This window comes from Coffea arabica, chromosome 2c, assembly GCF_036785885.1.
Source record: "Coffea arabica cultivar ET-39 chromosome 2c, Coffea Arabica ET-39 HiFi, whole genome shotgun sequence".
NCBI lineage: Eukaryota > Viridiplantae > Streptophyta > Magnoliopsida > Gentianales > Rubiaceae > Coffea > Coffea arabica.
The window spans coordinates 8936479-8949377 of NC_092312.1; the positions used below are offsets into that span (position 1 = coordinate 8936479).

The window sequence follows — 12899 nt, forward strand, 5'->3', positions numbered from 1 at the left end:
GCATTTAAGGTTTGGTAAGGTTTGGTGAGACGAGGAGTCAGGATTCAAACCTTATTTCTTATTATTTACCAATAAAATGTGACGGGTCACTTTAAGTGGATGCGTAGTACACTGGTTTGGGTCGATAGATGGTTCAATTTCCTTCGATTTTCTTTTGAATCTCTTCAGGTCCCCTTTTCTATAGTATAAAATAAATGTAGATCTATCGTGTCTGGCAAAAAAAAAAAAATAAATAAAAAATCAGGGATTGGCATTCATGCAAGCATGTCCAAGTCCATGAGGTCATTCATGATTCAACCTATATGCAATTGACCATTACCAAAGGGCGGGGATGAGCAAGGGAACCCATTTGGTCAAGGTAGGTAGCCACCATAAGCCCACACAAATCTAATCAATCCAACAAGAATTAGTCATTACTCATTACTAATTATGGTCTAGAAGCTATCGCGATGATCTTCACAGTTTGGCCAGTGGCCTGTGGCATTTGCTGTATAAGATGTTACGTGCAGGTCGATTGCTATTGCTAGGCTGGGAGTGTCGATTTCTTGCCAAAAGTTGCTCATCAGGACCATTAACGCGCAATTCTATGTGCTCAAGCAACCTTCGGTGCAAGTTACAGCGATTAGTTAAATCAAAAATTGATGGACATATCAGCATAAAAAGAAAAAAACAACGTCATTTGATACAGAACTCTTATTGAATTGCCATTCCTAAATGGTAATCCATCAATTTTAATGCGTGTGTGTTGCGTTCTACTTTTCTACATTTGCGGCCAATTCATTAATCAGTCAAACTTAATAAAAATAAAAGAAATTAGGATTAACAATTAACTTGTCATTTCATATATTTGAACCCCACCAGTGTATTTCTAATAGCAGCATGACGTATTAATTCAAATAACTAGGTCTAGTAAAGTCGCTATTGGTAATTATTTCAGGTAACTTAAACACGAGTTTAATTAAATATCATTGAGTGTGTTTGGATATATAGTAAATTATTCAGACAAATTTATTTGTTTGCATCACAAATCAATTTTTTAATTATTTTTTTATCTCACATATCATATCAAAAAAATATTACAGTATCTGTTTTTAAAAAATTATCGCAAATAATTTCTTGTCCAAGCACACTCGTGACAATTGGATAAGGATTAGGAAGCTTAGTGAGACAAAATGGCTCACAGCTTTCAGTGGATGTAATTGTAGGCCATGCAATGAATGAAAGGCAATGGACAAATGATTTTTCAGCGGGGACTTGCTTGCCATTCCCTCCCGAAAACCAGACCTAATTATATGTATATAAATATGCTGCTAGATACGTTCTGAAAAGATGTTCTACAATTGTGGCTGTTCCTTTCTAGTCATAGATTTTTACTCAAAATTTTTTGTCCTTGTAACAGGCTCTTTGACTTGAGAGGATCGGGGCCATCAGGCAGCGTGGGACCCATATGCTGTCTCTCGAGATGCTTAGATTTGGCTGACGTGAACATTTCGAAATTAATCACGTCCATGTATCCCATAACCAATTAATATTTTTGGACTCAGATTCGAGAGTAAACGAAAAGCTTTTAATTTGCGGTTTGACCGGTTCAATTTCAGTTCAAAGATTTAAGCATTTTTTTATTTTAGTGTCAAAAAATTGATAAAATTGAAATATTTATTTTAGAACATAAAATTTTAATAAAAATCAATTAAACCTTCCAATTTTTACTGGTCCAACTAATTCTTGACCAATTCAATTGATTCTCTGGATTAATCATGGAATCAGACCGAACGCATGATCAGTTCCTGATTCAATCGATCGAACCGACTGATTCATCTGATTTTCAGAACATCGCCTATAACTTGCTCATTAGATTAGTCAGTCATGACACAATTACTAGAAGACTTTGTTTATGAATTTCAAAACATTAGTATTTTCTATTTTCCTTCCCCTTTTTTGTCGACTGTCCCTTTTGTGATTGTCTCACAAGCATAACAGCAAAGAACAAAGGAATAATACGCTCGGTAGCTCACTATAAAAAATTCCAAGTCGTTACAATCATCAAGTTTAAATGCACCGAAAGTGCTTGTATTACTCTGCTAGTCTATTGTAACTAAGTGTACAGCCCGATCTTGTTTAAAATTAAAATTAGTTTCTTAACTTGATTTACAAGTCTAATTTTAGTTATATATATTTTTTCTAATTTTAAATAATCCACGTGTCACAAGCAGATTAAATAGTAATTTATTTTGTTGGTGGTATGAATAACACGATCTCAAAGAAGATACGTCAAAAAGAACGAAAAAAAAAAGGGGCTCATATCATATGGCACGTTCAGATAATTTATTATTACTAAATGAGTAGTAGATGGTGAGCTAGATAAGTCGGGGTGGTTAAACAGGAAGCGCCAATCTAAATGTTTTTTTCCCAAAGCTTCTCAATCAAGTTTGACAACCAAAAAGAGAGTGGGAATCTCAGTCAAAAAAAGTCGAAAAGTTTTATGGCAGTCATCATTGAGTAACTTTATAGAAAGTTCTATAAATTGTCCAATAGTTAATCACATCTTGCCATCTAAATAATCAATGGTTCTTGCCGTCAAATTTTAATTAAATTCTACCCCTTATGAAAAAGCTTAGTTCACACAAGCCCTACCCCTGTTGTGCATTTTAATCAAATAGTTAATAGACCCAAAATTTTGTCATTTTTTATCTATTAACATTAACCCACGCTGAAAGCCATTATTAACGTATACCCAAATCCAATACGAGATTAAATCAATATTAAAACAAATAATAGATTAACTCAAGCGACAATTTACTAACATTCGTAAAATCACGAGCCAAATGTATGCATAGCTTTTGATTAATTGCTGCCTTCATCTTCCATGCAGTCCCTTCCATTGTAGATTACATGCATGGAGTAGAGAGCACTTTCCTTTTTTTCTTTTTTGGAATTGAAACAGATGGAGAATTGTTTTTTTGCCCTTTTTCCCTTTTCTTTTCTTTGTGCTTTGTAAAAAAAAAAAATTGTAAAATACGAAAATCTGAAAGATTCTTAATTAATTGGAATCAAGTATTTCTTCTTGAAATTAAGGACGTACACAAAAAGTCCCTATCCGAGTTGGTTTTTGACCTCTAGCTAGTAAACTACCACTTCTTTCAATGAGTTCAAACTAGGAAAAAGAAAGTATCGTGGCTGCTGAAACATTAAGTTTGTGCTTCAAATCCACAGTGAAACATTAGAGCAAGATCGAATGGTACAAAACAAAGTTAGTAATAATCAGATGTATATAACAATAATGAAAAGTGGCAGACCCTTTAATAATATATTTGAAGCTTTTTACTATTCAATGACCGACTAAATGTTTAGACTTGTCAACTAGTTGATCATTGATCACGGTAAAGTTTGACAACATGCATTAGTCTTAAGTTTACATGTGCATAATGTGAAAACTGAAAATTCCATTAACATAAACTTAATACTACTTCCTCCTTTTCAAGTCTTAGTGGGAAATATATTTTATATACGTATATATACACACACACACACACACACACGGTTTAAAGTTTCAGTTTTATGGAGTGTATTTAACGGCCTTCAAATGAATTAAAAAGGGTTTTAGCTAAATATGTTTGATGCTTGATAACATCCTTAATTACAAGATTACACGTTCGTTAAGAACGTCTCTCGGGTTTTTGCTTTGTTTAATAGTTAGCCAAAAATGTACACGACTAACAACACATTGCCATATGAGATGAACTAGATTTATATAAGCAGATCGATCAGTGGACCTACTTAAGAACGAGTAAAATTCCGCTTGCTGGTGAAGAATCTTCGGTCAAGATAGGTAAACAGGGGGGAGCTGAAAATGGAAAATGTCCAGTTTGGGTCCACGTAGCATGATGATACTTTTCTTGTCCAGGTACCTCGTCCTCTCGCTGTTTTGCGGTACGACTAAACCAGGTCAACGCAGGTTGTCGCTGCATGGGAAGAAAGGAAGAAATACGGTAGAATGGAACAAGTCCATAAGACATGCAGATCCAGACAACGCAAAACCCTGTTTTAGTAAAACTTGATACTGCTTCTCCCATTGTTTTCCTTGCCTCTATATATGATACCCAAATCCCAATTCATTTCTCATCTCATTATTTAATCCCGCTACAATTACCATTCTCTAGACCTAAGGTTTTCTTGGTCCACTTTCTCCTACGCCAATTTTCTTGCAGGGCCTGTAACTTCACCTTAATGCTATTGGAACCCTTTTCAGACTAACAAAGTCTTTGAGAGCTTAAAATCCTTCCAAATACATTCGCTTATTGGTGGACGAGTCTTTTATCAAACAATGGCTCCTGGTTTAAGTCTTGCAGGTGAACTTGACAGGGACGATGAGCAATTAGAGAGCAGATATCAGAAAGGAGTTCAATATCTCTACGAAAATAGTAATGGCATCATGAGTAGAGTTCCGACAAAGTACATATTGCCTATCCCAGAAAGGCCGAATTCGAGGACAGAAGATCATTGCAATGCAAGAAGCACAAATCTCAACTTGCCTGTTATCGATTGTGCTGAGCTACAAGGGCCCGATAGATCCCAAGTTATTCAATCCTTGGCAAAAGCTTGCGAGGAATACGGATTTTTTCAGGTAGCTTTTGGGGTTTGACGTTGGTTTCAGAAAACTATGGCGTAAACTTAACAGTACTAATGTTTTTGGTTAACGATGCAGTTGGTAAACCATGGGATATCAAGAGAAATCATACAGAATATGATCGATGCAGCAAGAAGATTTTTCGAGCTTTCTTTTGATGAGAGAGCAAAGTACATGTCTTCAGATATGTTTACACCAGTTCGATATGGCACAAGTTTCAACCAAAACAAAGATAAAGTTTTCTGCTGGAGAGATTTCTTAAAACTAAGCTGCACTCCCATCTCAAATTCTCTCGAATATTGGCCATCTTCTCCTATAGATTTCAGGTATGCGTTCTTTGATAAGTTAATTTTGTGAAATTTGGTACTGCTAATGAACTAAGCTAGTCCAATATTCAATAAATACATTGTGTGTTTCATCAGTGAAAAAGACCTATGCACAGACCTTTTTCATCAAGTGAAACTCCTAATTCCCTGTCTTTGATGATGATCAGATTCTACTGTCATATATACTAGAAGTACTAAACAATTCTTATGGTTTTCTGATTGTAGGAAGGTAGCTCTTAACTACGCCAATCAAACTAAATCCTTGTACCTGATGTTAATGGGTGCAATTCTTGAGAGCCTAGGGTTGTTGGAGGAACCAGTGGAAGAAGTGAATGGCAATCCAATTCTGAAAGAATTCGAAGATGGAAGCCAACTCATGGTGTTAAATTGCTACCCTCCGTGTCCGGAACCTGACCTAACCCTTGGAATGCCGGCTCATTCTGATTATGGCTTGCTCACACTTCTTCTCCAAGACGAGGTTAAGGGACTTCAAATAGAGCATCAAGGAAACTGGCTCACAGTTGAACCCGTTCCAAACTCCTTTGTTGTTAATGTTGGTGATCATTTGGAGGTCCGTTCATCTTAATTTTAACGTGATCAATTTTTTTTCCAAGTTACGTTACCGTACAGCTTGTGGATTCATTTGTATGTCTGCATTCCGCAAGAAAAAAAAAATCCCTTTGAATTAAGGGCAACAAAAGGAGGTCGCAAAGGGGTGAAGGAACCCCTTGGAGATTTGATCAATTGACCTTTTTCCACTAAACTACATATAATTATACTTGTAGTTCTTCACATGGGGAAAAAAGTGTAGCGTATTAGCTAGCAAAGATTTCTCTAAATTCTAAGAATGGAGATAATATTATTGAATGATAGTCCAGCATTTTAAAGAAGATCAGAAAGAAAAAGAAAAGGCATACTCCTCGTATTACTGGAATACATGAAGAAGTTGACATGGCCTCTACACCTAATTAAGCCTTTTATTTACACAGGAAAACCTAAACCAAAACGCCATTCAGCAAAAATTGACCCGAAATGCTTTTAGTTCATAAGCAATATCTTCTTTGGGTTTGCTTTTAACATTTTAGCAATGATTTCATGTATTTTACTCTCAATTTCTTGCGAATGAAGATTAAATCTTGGTCTGTTTTTCGTTTGATTGGCAGATATTTAGCAACGGGAAATACAAAAGCGTGCTGCATAGGGTTCTTGTGAATTCCTCGAACCATCGAATATCTACTGCCTCATTGCACAGTCTGCCTTTCGATTGTGTGGTTCGACCATCGCCTAAGCTCATAGATGAAACCAACCCCAGGCGTTATAAGGATACAGATTTCGCTACATTTCTTGAATACATCTCATCCCGTGAACCCAAGACCAAAAATTTCCTAGAATCCAGGAAATTGATGTGATACTCAGAACAATTTCCAATTCTCTCCATCACTCCAAGAAAGAAAAACAGACTAAAGTTTTGAATATAGCGCTTGTTACGTATTATTCATGTGCTCAAGATGAGAAATTTCTTTTAATTCCCTTTTTGAATTGTTTAAACAGCAACGTGCATTGTTCTGAACTTTTCTTTGTGACCAAGGCAGGGGAAGAAAATGAAGGAAACATTTTCACGACTGATAAAGTCACGGCACTAGCCATAAACGCTCTTCATTTTTAGTTTCGTGCACTTCCAATCGTCACATAACCGATGACTTTTCCTTTTTTTTTTTTTTTTTGTAAAACAAATGACCATTAAATGATTTTTTTTTTTTACTTTTTGGTGGAGGAAATTACTCGAGAAGCCCCAAGTCCTCCAAATTGACTTAGCTCCTCTCCAATGGATTCTCTCTCCATTTTCACAATCCACACCTGAATGTATAACATGTGTCTTCATTTATTAATAAATGTTAGAATTAATCAAATTTAAAATGATCATATCTCTTTCTAATGAATAAAAATACATGTCATACATTTAGGTTTGTATTATGAAAAATGAAGAAAAAATCCACTAGAGAGAAGCTAAATCCCCTCGAAGTCTCATGCCGATCAGAAAGGAGGAAAAGGATATGTATATAAGTTTGAACTCATGAACTATCAAATAACCTAGATTAAGCATTTGTGAACTTAAATCATTATAATCGGTATAACTTGGACTAGCGTATTTTAATTGTGACTAAATGCTATATAGGACTAAGTATCACATTAGGTGAGGCAGCTCCAAAACTTGTTCAGGACTAAGTGCCTCATCAGATTTAGTATGAGTAGCGGATAATTTGGATTACGAGAGGTTTTAAGAGTGCAAAGGTCAAGGTCTTGAATAGGTGAACGAGAATAATTTGAATTGATCATTTCAAACTTGTAATTCAGCTCAAAAGTTATTTGAATCACCTCGTAAATTGAAGGTGTGATAGGTTATTTGTGAAGCACAGAGCTAATCGACTTACTTATTGATAATAAATAATAAATCGTTAAAAAGTGGAATGCCTGTCTCTAACTATTTCCTTTCACCAAAATGATAGAGTTTCGGTATTCCTTTTCTTTTCTTTCTTTTTTTTTTTTTGCAAAAATAAAATTTCTAGATACTTATGTTGGCATGGACTGCATATACAGCCTGTTGCTGAGATTTGCTAAATCCTATAGTCATGGTGAACATCGTGCTTTCTAAATCCTATAGACAGGTTTAGCATGATCCATTGCTTTTTCTTTTTGTTGTCGATATTTTCCTAGATAGTATTTTCAGCTAAAGCTATTTTCAGGATAGTGTAGGCAAGAAAATTCATGCACTTTCTCGATGATTGTCTCTCTCAAACACACGCGTTAAATAGGGGTTAGCTTTCGTGGGGGAAAATTAGGCTGCATCTTAAATTCGAAAAGAATCCCTTTATAGCGGATCGATTCATTCGCTTGTTCAGGGCCACAACATTTGACTACAGAGGTTTTAGGTCGCAAGTTTTTATTAGTTCCAGAGTGGGCTTGCAGTCATTCGACGGGTCTTCAGGCTCTGATGTGGTTTCTGCTGAAGAATCAAAGGTATCTTTTAATGGGATGCTTCCAAGGAATCAATGTTCAGTGTTTTGAATTTCTCAGTGGATGTGTTTCTAGAACATGATTTTGAAGAAGCTAAGATGGAATAATGGTAAAAATATCTTGTTGACAAGATAAAAATAAATAAATATTCAAGAGTGTCTAGAAAAGATAGTAGTACTCCCAGCCTAGAAGAATATGGTTAACGCGCGGATACATATTTCACGAATTAGCCTCAAGAATTCTCATATTATAGACGGTGAAATCAATTAACTCCTGCATGTTGAATAAAACCAATAGAAATTTCAGATCCTTCTAGTTAGCACCAAACTCGCCTTTGAGACTACATATTTCAAGTCGTTATCAATGATTTTTCTTTTAATAAGTTCTATCATGCATTTTCTACCGATCAAACTTTAGCTTGCCGTGTTATTTATGTCGAGACAAACTATGACGGGCCGGATTGAACATTTCTTTTCAATGCTAGACTTTTGTTGCTATCTATGAATGAATTTGTTAAAGGTTGGTAAGAGGATCAGCTGTTTCTTCATCCTCTTCTGTCTCTCAACTGCTTCTTTAATTTGCTTCTTGGGATCGCAAGTTGGTAATTCAGGCTGATCCAGATATCAAATTCAGAAGAGAGAGGGATTCCGGATGCGATTAACTTTTGCGACGGGATATTGTTTCTGCATGGTTCGAGCCTACCAGCAGAACCTGATGTTGTTAAGCATGTTTCAAGGATGAAAAGTAGCATCTATAGTACCACGATTGAAGATCCAATTGTTAGATAGAAATGTCTTTGCGGTCACCATATTGACCTTTGTGACTACGGACTACCAAATATGAACAAGAAATGTAATCCAACAGTGGTAAGCTAGCTGGGGTTTCATTTCTCAAAGAAAATTACTAATCAGACAGACTATAACACCAAAATGGCATGGTTCCTTGTCAGAGCACCATACCGTCATCTACGCATGGAAACTTTTGATTTTTGTCAGAAACTGGACCCAGTTTAAAGATGTGAAACGGAACGACCAAAATTAAATGGAGAGCTTTAAGGGTTTGGTTGGCCTCTTCAAGTAGCATTTTTCTACATGATGACTCTAAACAATGGGGTCTAAATTAATATAATATCACTCGTGACTTTCTGGATGCATTCAACTACAAGCAAAAGAAAATCTATTTCAGAGATGTAATCTAGTTACTTTTTGCTCGATTAAAGTCTTAAAATATTGGATATACACTCAACAAAACGTATTATCTGATCTTTTGGAGACTTGGTAAATTGATTAATTGATCTCCATATCTATACATTTTCCTCTTCATGTTTTGCTACGAAAAACGCTCATAGCGTCGCGACTCGAGTCCAAAGGCTGGCTCAAGTAATTTTTGAATCAAAATTCACTGACCCAAAATAGTTAACCCAAATTATCTAATAGCTCAAGGATCCAAGTTCTTATATCTTTCCTTTCCTTATTCCCACCACCGATGTGGGATGCCTCATTCTCCCCATCTTTAGGATTTTGCATCCTCGCAAAGGACGTCAGAATTCAAATTATACGAGCTAAACTATTCACTAGGTTCAAATTATACGGACTCTAGAGGTGACTCCCGTCCGACGTAACACTTAGTCTCACAGATCCTAAAGGTAGCTCATGTCAAACGTGGCATTTAGCTCATTGCACGGAACCATAATCCGCTAGTCCAAGCTCACCCTGTCGAGTGGAGCACTTAACTCCTTGCACTCCCTTGCATGGTCAAAACCATAACCCGCTAGCTCAATCTTACCCCACGCAGGTGAGCACTCCCTCGCATAGTCAGAATCATAACCTACTGGCACAAGCTTACCCCACGCAGGTGGTCCTCGTCGAACGTGGCACTTAGCTCCTTGCACTTCCTTGCATAGTCAGAATCGTAATTCGCTGACCCCGTCGAATGGGGTTATCCGCTGGCCCAAGCTCACCCCGTCGAACCTTGCACTCCCTTGCATAATCAAAACCATAATCCGCTGGTCCAGATTCACCCCATGCAGGTGGTCCAAGAATCGTTAGGGTTCAACTATTATGACCTGGATCCGAGAGTTGGCCCAAGTAATTTTTGGACCAAAATCCACTAGTCCAAAATAATTAACTCAATTTACCCAATGACAGAAGGGGACACAAGTTCTTATACTTTTCCTTTCCTTTTTTCCACCACCGATGTGGGATACTTGAGGTAGCAAGAGCTTTTGATTAAGACTCAACTTGCCAAAATTATAAAAACAGTTAACAACCTTACCTATTATCAAATAACCCTAAAGACATCTGCCAGCAAAGCAGATATATGCATAGAGGAACCCCAATCCATATTGATGAAGATCAATACTGTTTAAAGTGTTTACGAAGCCAGGTTACCTCATCTGTTTAGCCATAGTAGACTCGCCTAGAGTGAAGAATGAGATTGTATCCGATACCAAAAACAGGAGGTAAAGTCACATTCGAAACACCTTTGTCTACAACAAAAGCTGCACCAGGCATCATCAACCACTCCCCAGTCCCCATTAATGTAATCTATCCTGCTTGGTAGCCACAGATCAAATTGACCACCTTAACATGTCCAAGAAGCTCAGAAAGGCACACACCCACTCACAGTTGCGCTTCAATTCATATAACTTAGCAAAATAGGACAAAGAAAGAAGAAAAAAAACATTACGAAATGTATAATATCGAGTATTCATAGTATTTGAAAATTATCTCCTCCCGGTGCCCTCTTTTTGAGTACCGAAATATAATGTAATCCAACAGTGATAAGCTAGCATTCAATTTCACATAAAATTTAATTAAGACAAAATATAACACTAACATGGCATGGTCTCATGTTGCAATATCATGTCGCAGCTTCAACCCAACGTGCAAACTTTGATCTTTGCCAAAAACTGAACCAGCTCAAAGATGTCAAAACCGAATAATCATAATGGACAAATTTGGGGGCTTGATATCTGGGTGCATGCAATATAGATACAGATGATAACTCTTAAAAGATTGGTTCAATATATAGCAAAATATCACCCATGATCGATATTTGGGTACGTTCAGCTAAAAGCGAAAGAAAGTCAATTTTAGAGATGTAAACTAGTTGATTGAACTCGATTAAATTCTTAGAATGATGGATATATACTCAATGAAATAGATTATCTCATTCTATCCTTCGTCTTTTTGCTCTAGGAAAAGTTTTTTTCCCTCCCATTTCCACATGCTATGCAAGAACAATGAACATCTTCTCCGCTGTCTAATGCAATTATGCAACTTGCTGGCTCCGTAACACCTCCCCCCCCCCCTCTCTCTCCAAAATTTTTTTCCGCCATTATCAATAACAACACAGTTGGATACATAAATTTGGCAACATGGGTGGGGAACTCAAAAGGATATGGTGTCAATGTAGGAGATGAAGACACGAAATAGGATATGGTTGGAGGCACCCAATCGACTCTCCAACTAGTACAACAAGTTGTCCAAAAGGGAGGAGGAAGAAATCTGTAAATAGGGTCGTCCTCCAAGCAATTCAGCACAAAGCAAATCAAAGAGAGCAGCAGCACTGTTCATAACTGCTGAACCCGCCAGCCAAAGTTCTCTAAACTCCAATTGCGGTTAGCACCAATGGCTTACAGTTATCGTAACTTCCTCCTTCTCTTTGCATTCCTCCTCGTTTCAACCACAACTCCATATCTCATGGTCTCCTCTATAACGGACAGAATGTAGCTGCAATTGTGGTGAAGGGCGTCTTGGGCTGCAACTCAACCGGAAACCCTACACCAGGCTGCCTACCCCTCGCATCCGTACCTGTTACTTTTTCCTGGGTCTTCGTTGCCGGTTTTCCATACTACAACTTTTCTGATGGATCCTTTAGTTTCCTTATAGCTGATTTAACAGCCGTAGCAGCCTTGCCCCATGGAACTGTACTGGCAGAACTCACTGCGGCTGTTAACCTGAATGCCGTGACCAATTGTGCTGCTTTACCTTCCACAGGCTATCTCAGGTCTCCAGTTAATAAAAATTCTGCATCTACTATCCAAGGATCGGCCACAGGAATTACGCTTGCTGTCGTTGTTTCAGGGTTTACTTATTCAGCTGCTTGATTCCTAATGCAGCTGCTTCGGTGTTTCGTCTCTCTTGTTTATCCAAGTTGATGATTTGTTTCGTTGTTTTTATTTCATTTTTTCTTTTGCTATCATCGCCAATGTTGTGTTTTGTTACCAATATCTCGTTGTTTCCATATTGACTGAAGCGTGTAATCGCGTTTTTAGTGAAATCAATAAATTGCAATTTCATTATGTAACTGGCTAGTTAGGTGATTTTGTCAACAACAGAATGAGTGTTTCCTTCCATACGGAGGTCCTATTCTGGTCAAGATTTCAATCATAAAAACTGTTGGCGTACTGAATAAACCAATGTTTTTAAAATCGGACCGTTAATTGAACCGGTGAAGTGAAAGGGTCGAGATTCAACCGGTTGGACCGGTTCAATCTCGGTTCAATGAATTTTTAAAAAAATAATTTATATAAATATATATATGCACAAAATAAGACATGTAATGGATAATTTAATACTTTATATGATGAAAAGTTTACTATTTTCGAATAACTTGGATTTTTAAAAATAATTTTTCTAAATTATAAGTTAAAAACAAATAAATTTTATCTCAATTTCAATTATATCTACCAAAAAAATCTTAAATCCAATCCAAAAATATCACAATATTTGAAATTATACAAAATTCACGTCTATGAGAATTTAGACATTGTGAACTTAAATTTTAATTTACGTTTTGAAATTTAGATATTGCAATTTAAAAAAGGAAGTTTGGAGTTCGAAGGAAATCAAGAGAATCGAAAATAGAAATACAAATTTGATGAGAAACTAAAAATGAGATAAAAGTGAGTGGTTGTGGCATTAAAT

General features: G+C 36.6%; 1 protein-coding gene across 1 annotated transcript; it reads left to right on the top strand.

The window, feature by feature from the left end:
• The first annotated feature begins 4143 nt into the window (after positions 1-4143).
• On the top strand, positions 4144-6447 carry LOC113725744 (probable 2-oxoglutarate-dependent dioxygenase SLC1). The gene is made up of 4 exons (XM_027249086.2): positions 4144-4624; positions 4706-4953; positions 5179-5524; positions 6117-6447. The coding sequence occupies exons 1-4, from the start codon at positions 4325-4327 to the stop codon at positions 6360-6362; spliced, it is 1140 nt and encodes a 379-aa protein (XP_027104887.1). The 5' UTR covers positions 4144-4324; the 3' UTR covers positions 6363-6447.
• The last annotated feature ends 6452 nt before the right edge of the window (positions 6448-12899 follow it).

Coding starts and splice junctions, on each gene's coding strand:
- LOC113725744 (XM_027249086.2), top strand. CDS start 4,325: ATGGCTCCTGGTTTAAGTCTTGCAGGTGAACTTGACAGGGACGATGAG. Junction 4,625..4,705: donor AGGAATACGGATTTTTTCAG/GTAGCTTTTGGG, acceptor TTAACGATGCAG/TTGGTAAACCATGGGATATC. Junction 4,954..5,178: donor TCTTCTCCTATAGATTTCAG/GTATGCGTTCTT, acceptor TTCTGATTGTAG/GAAGGTAGCTCTTAACTACG.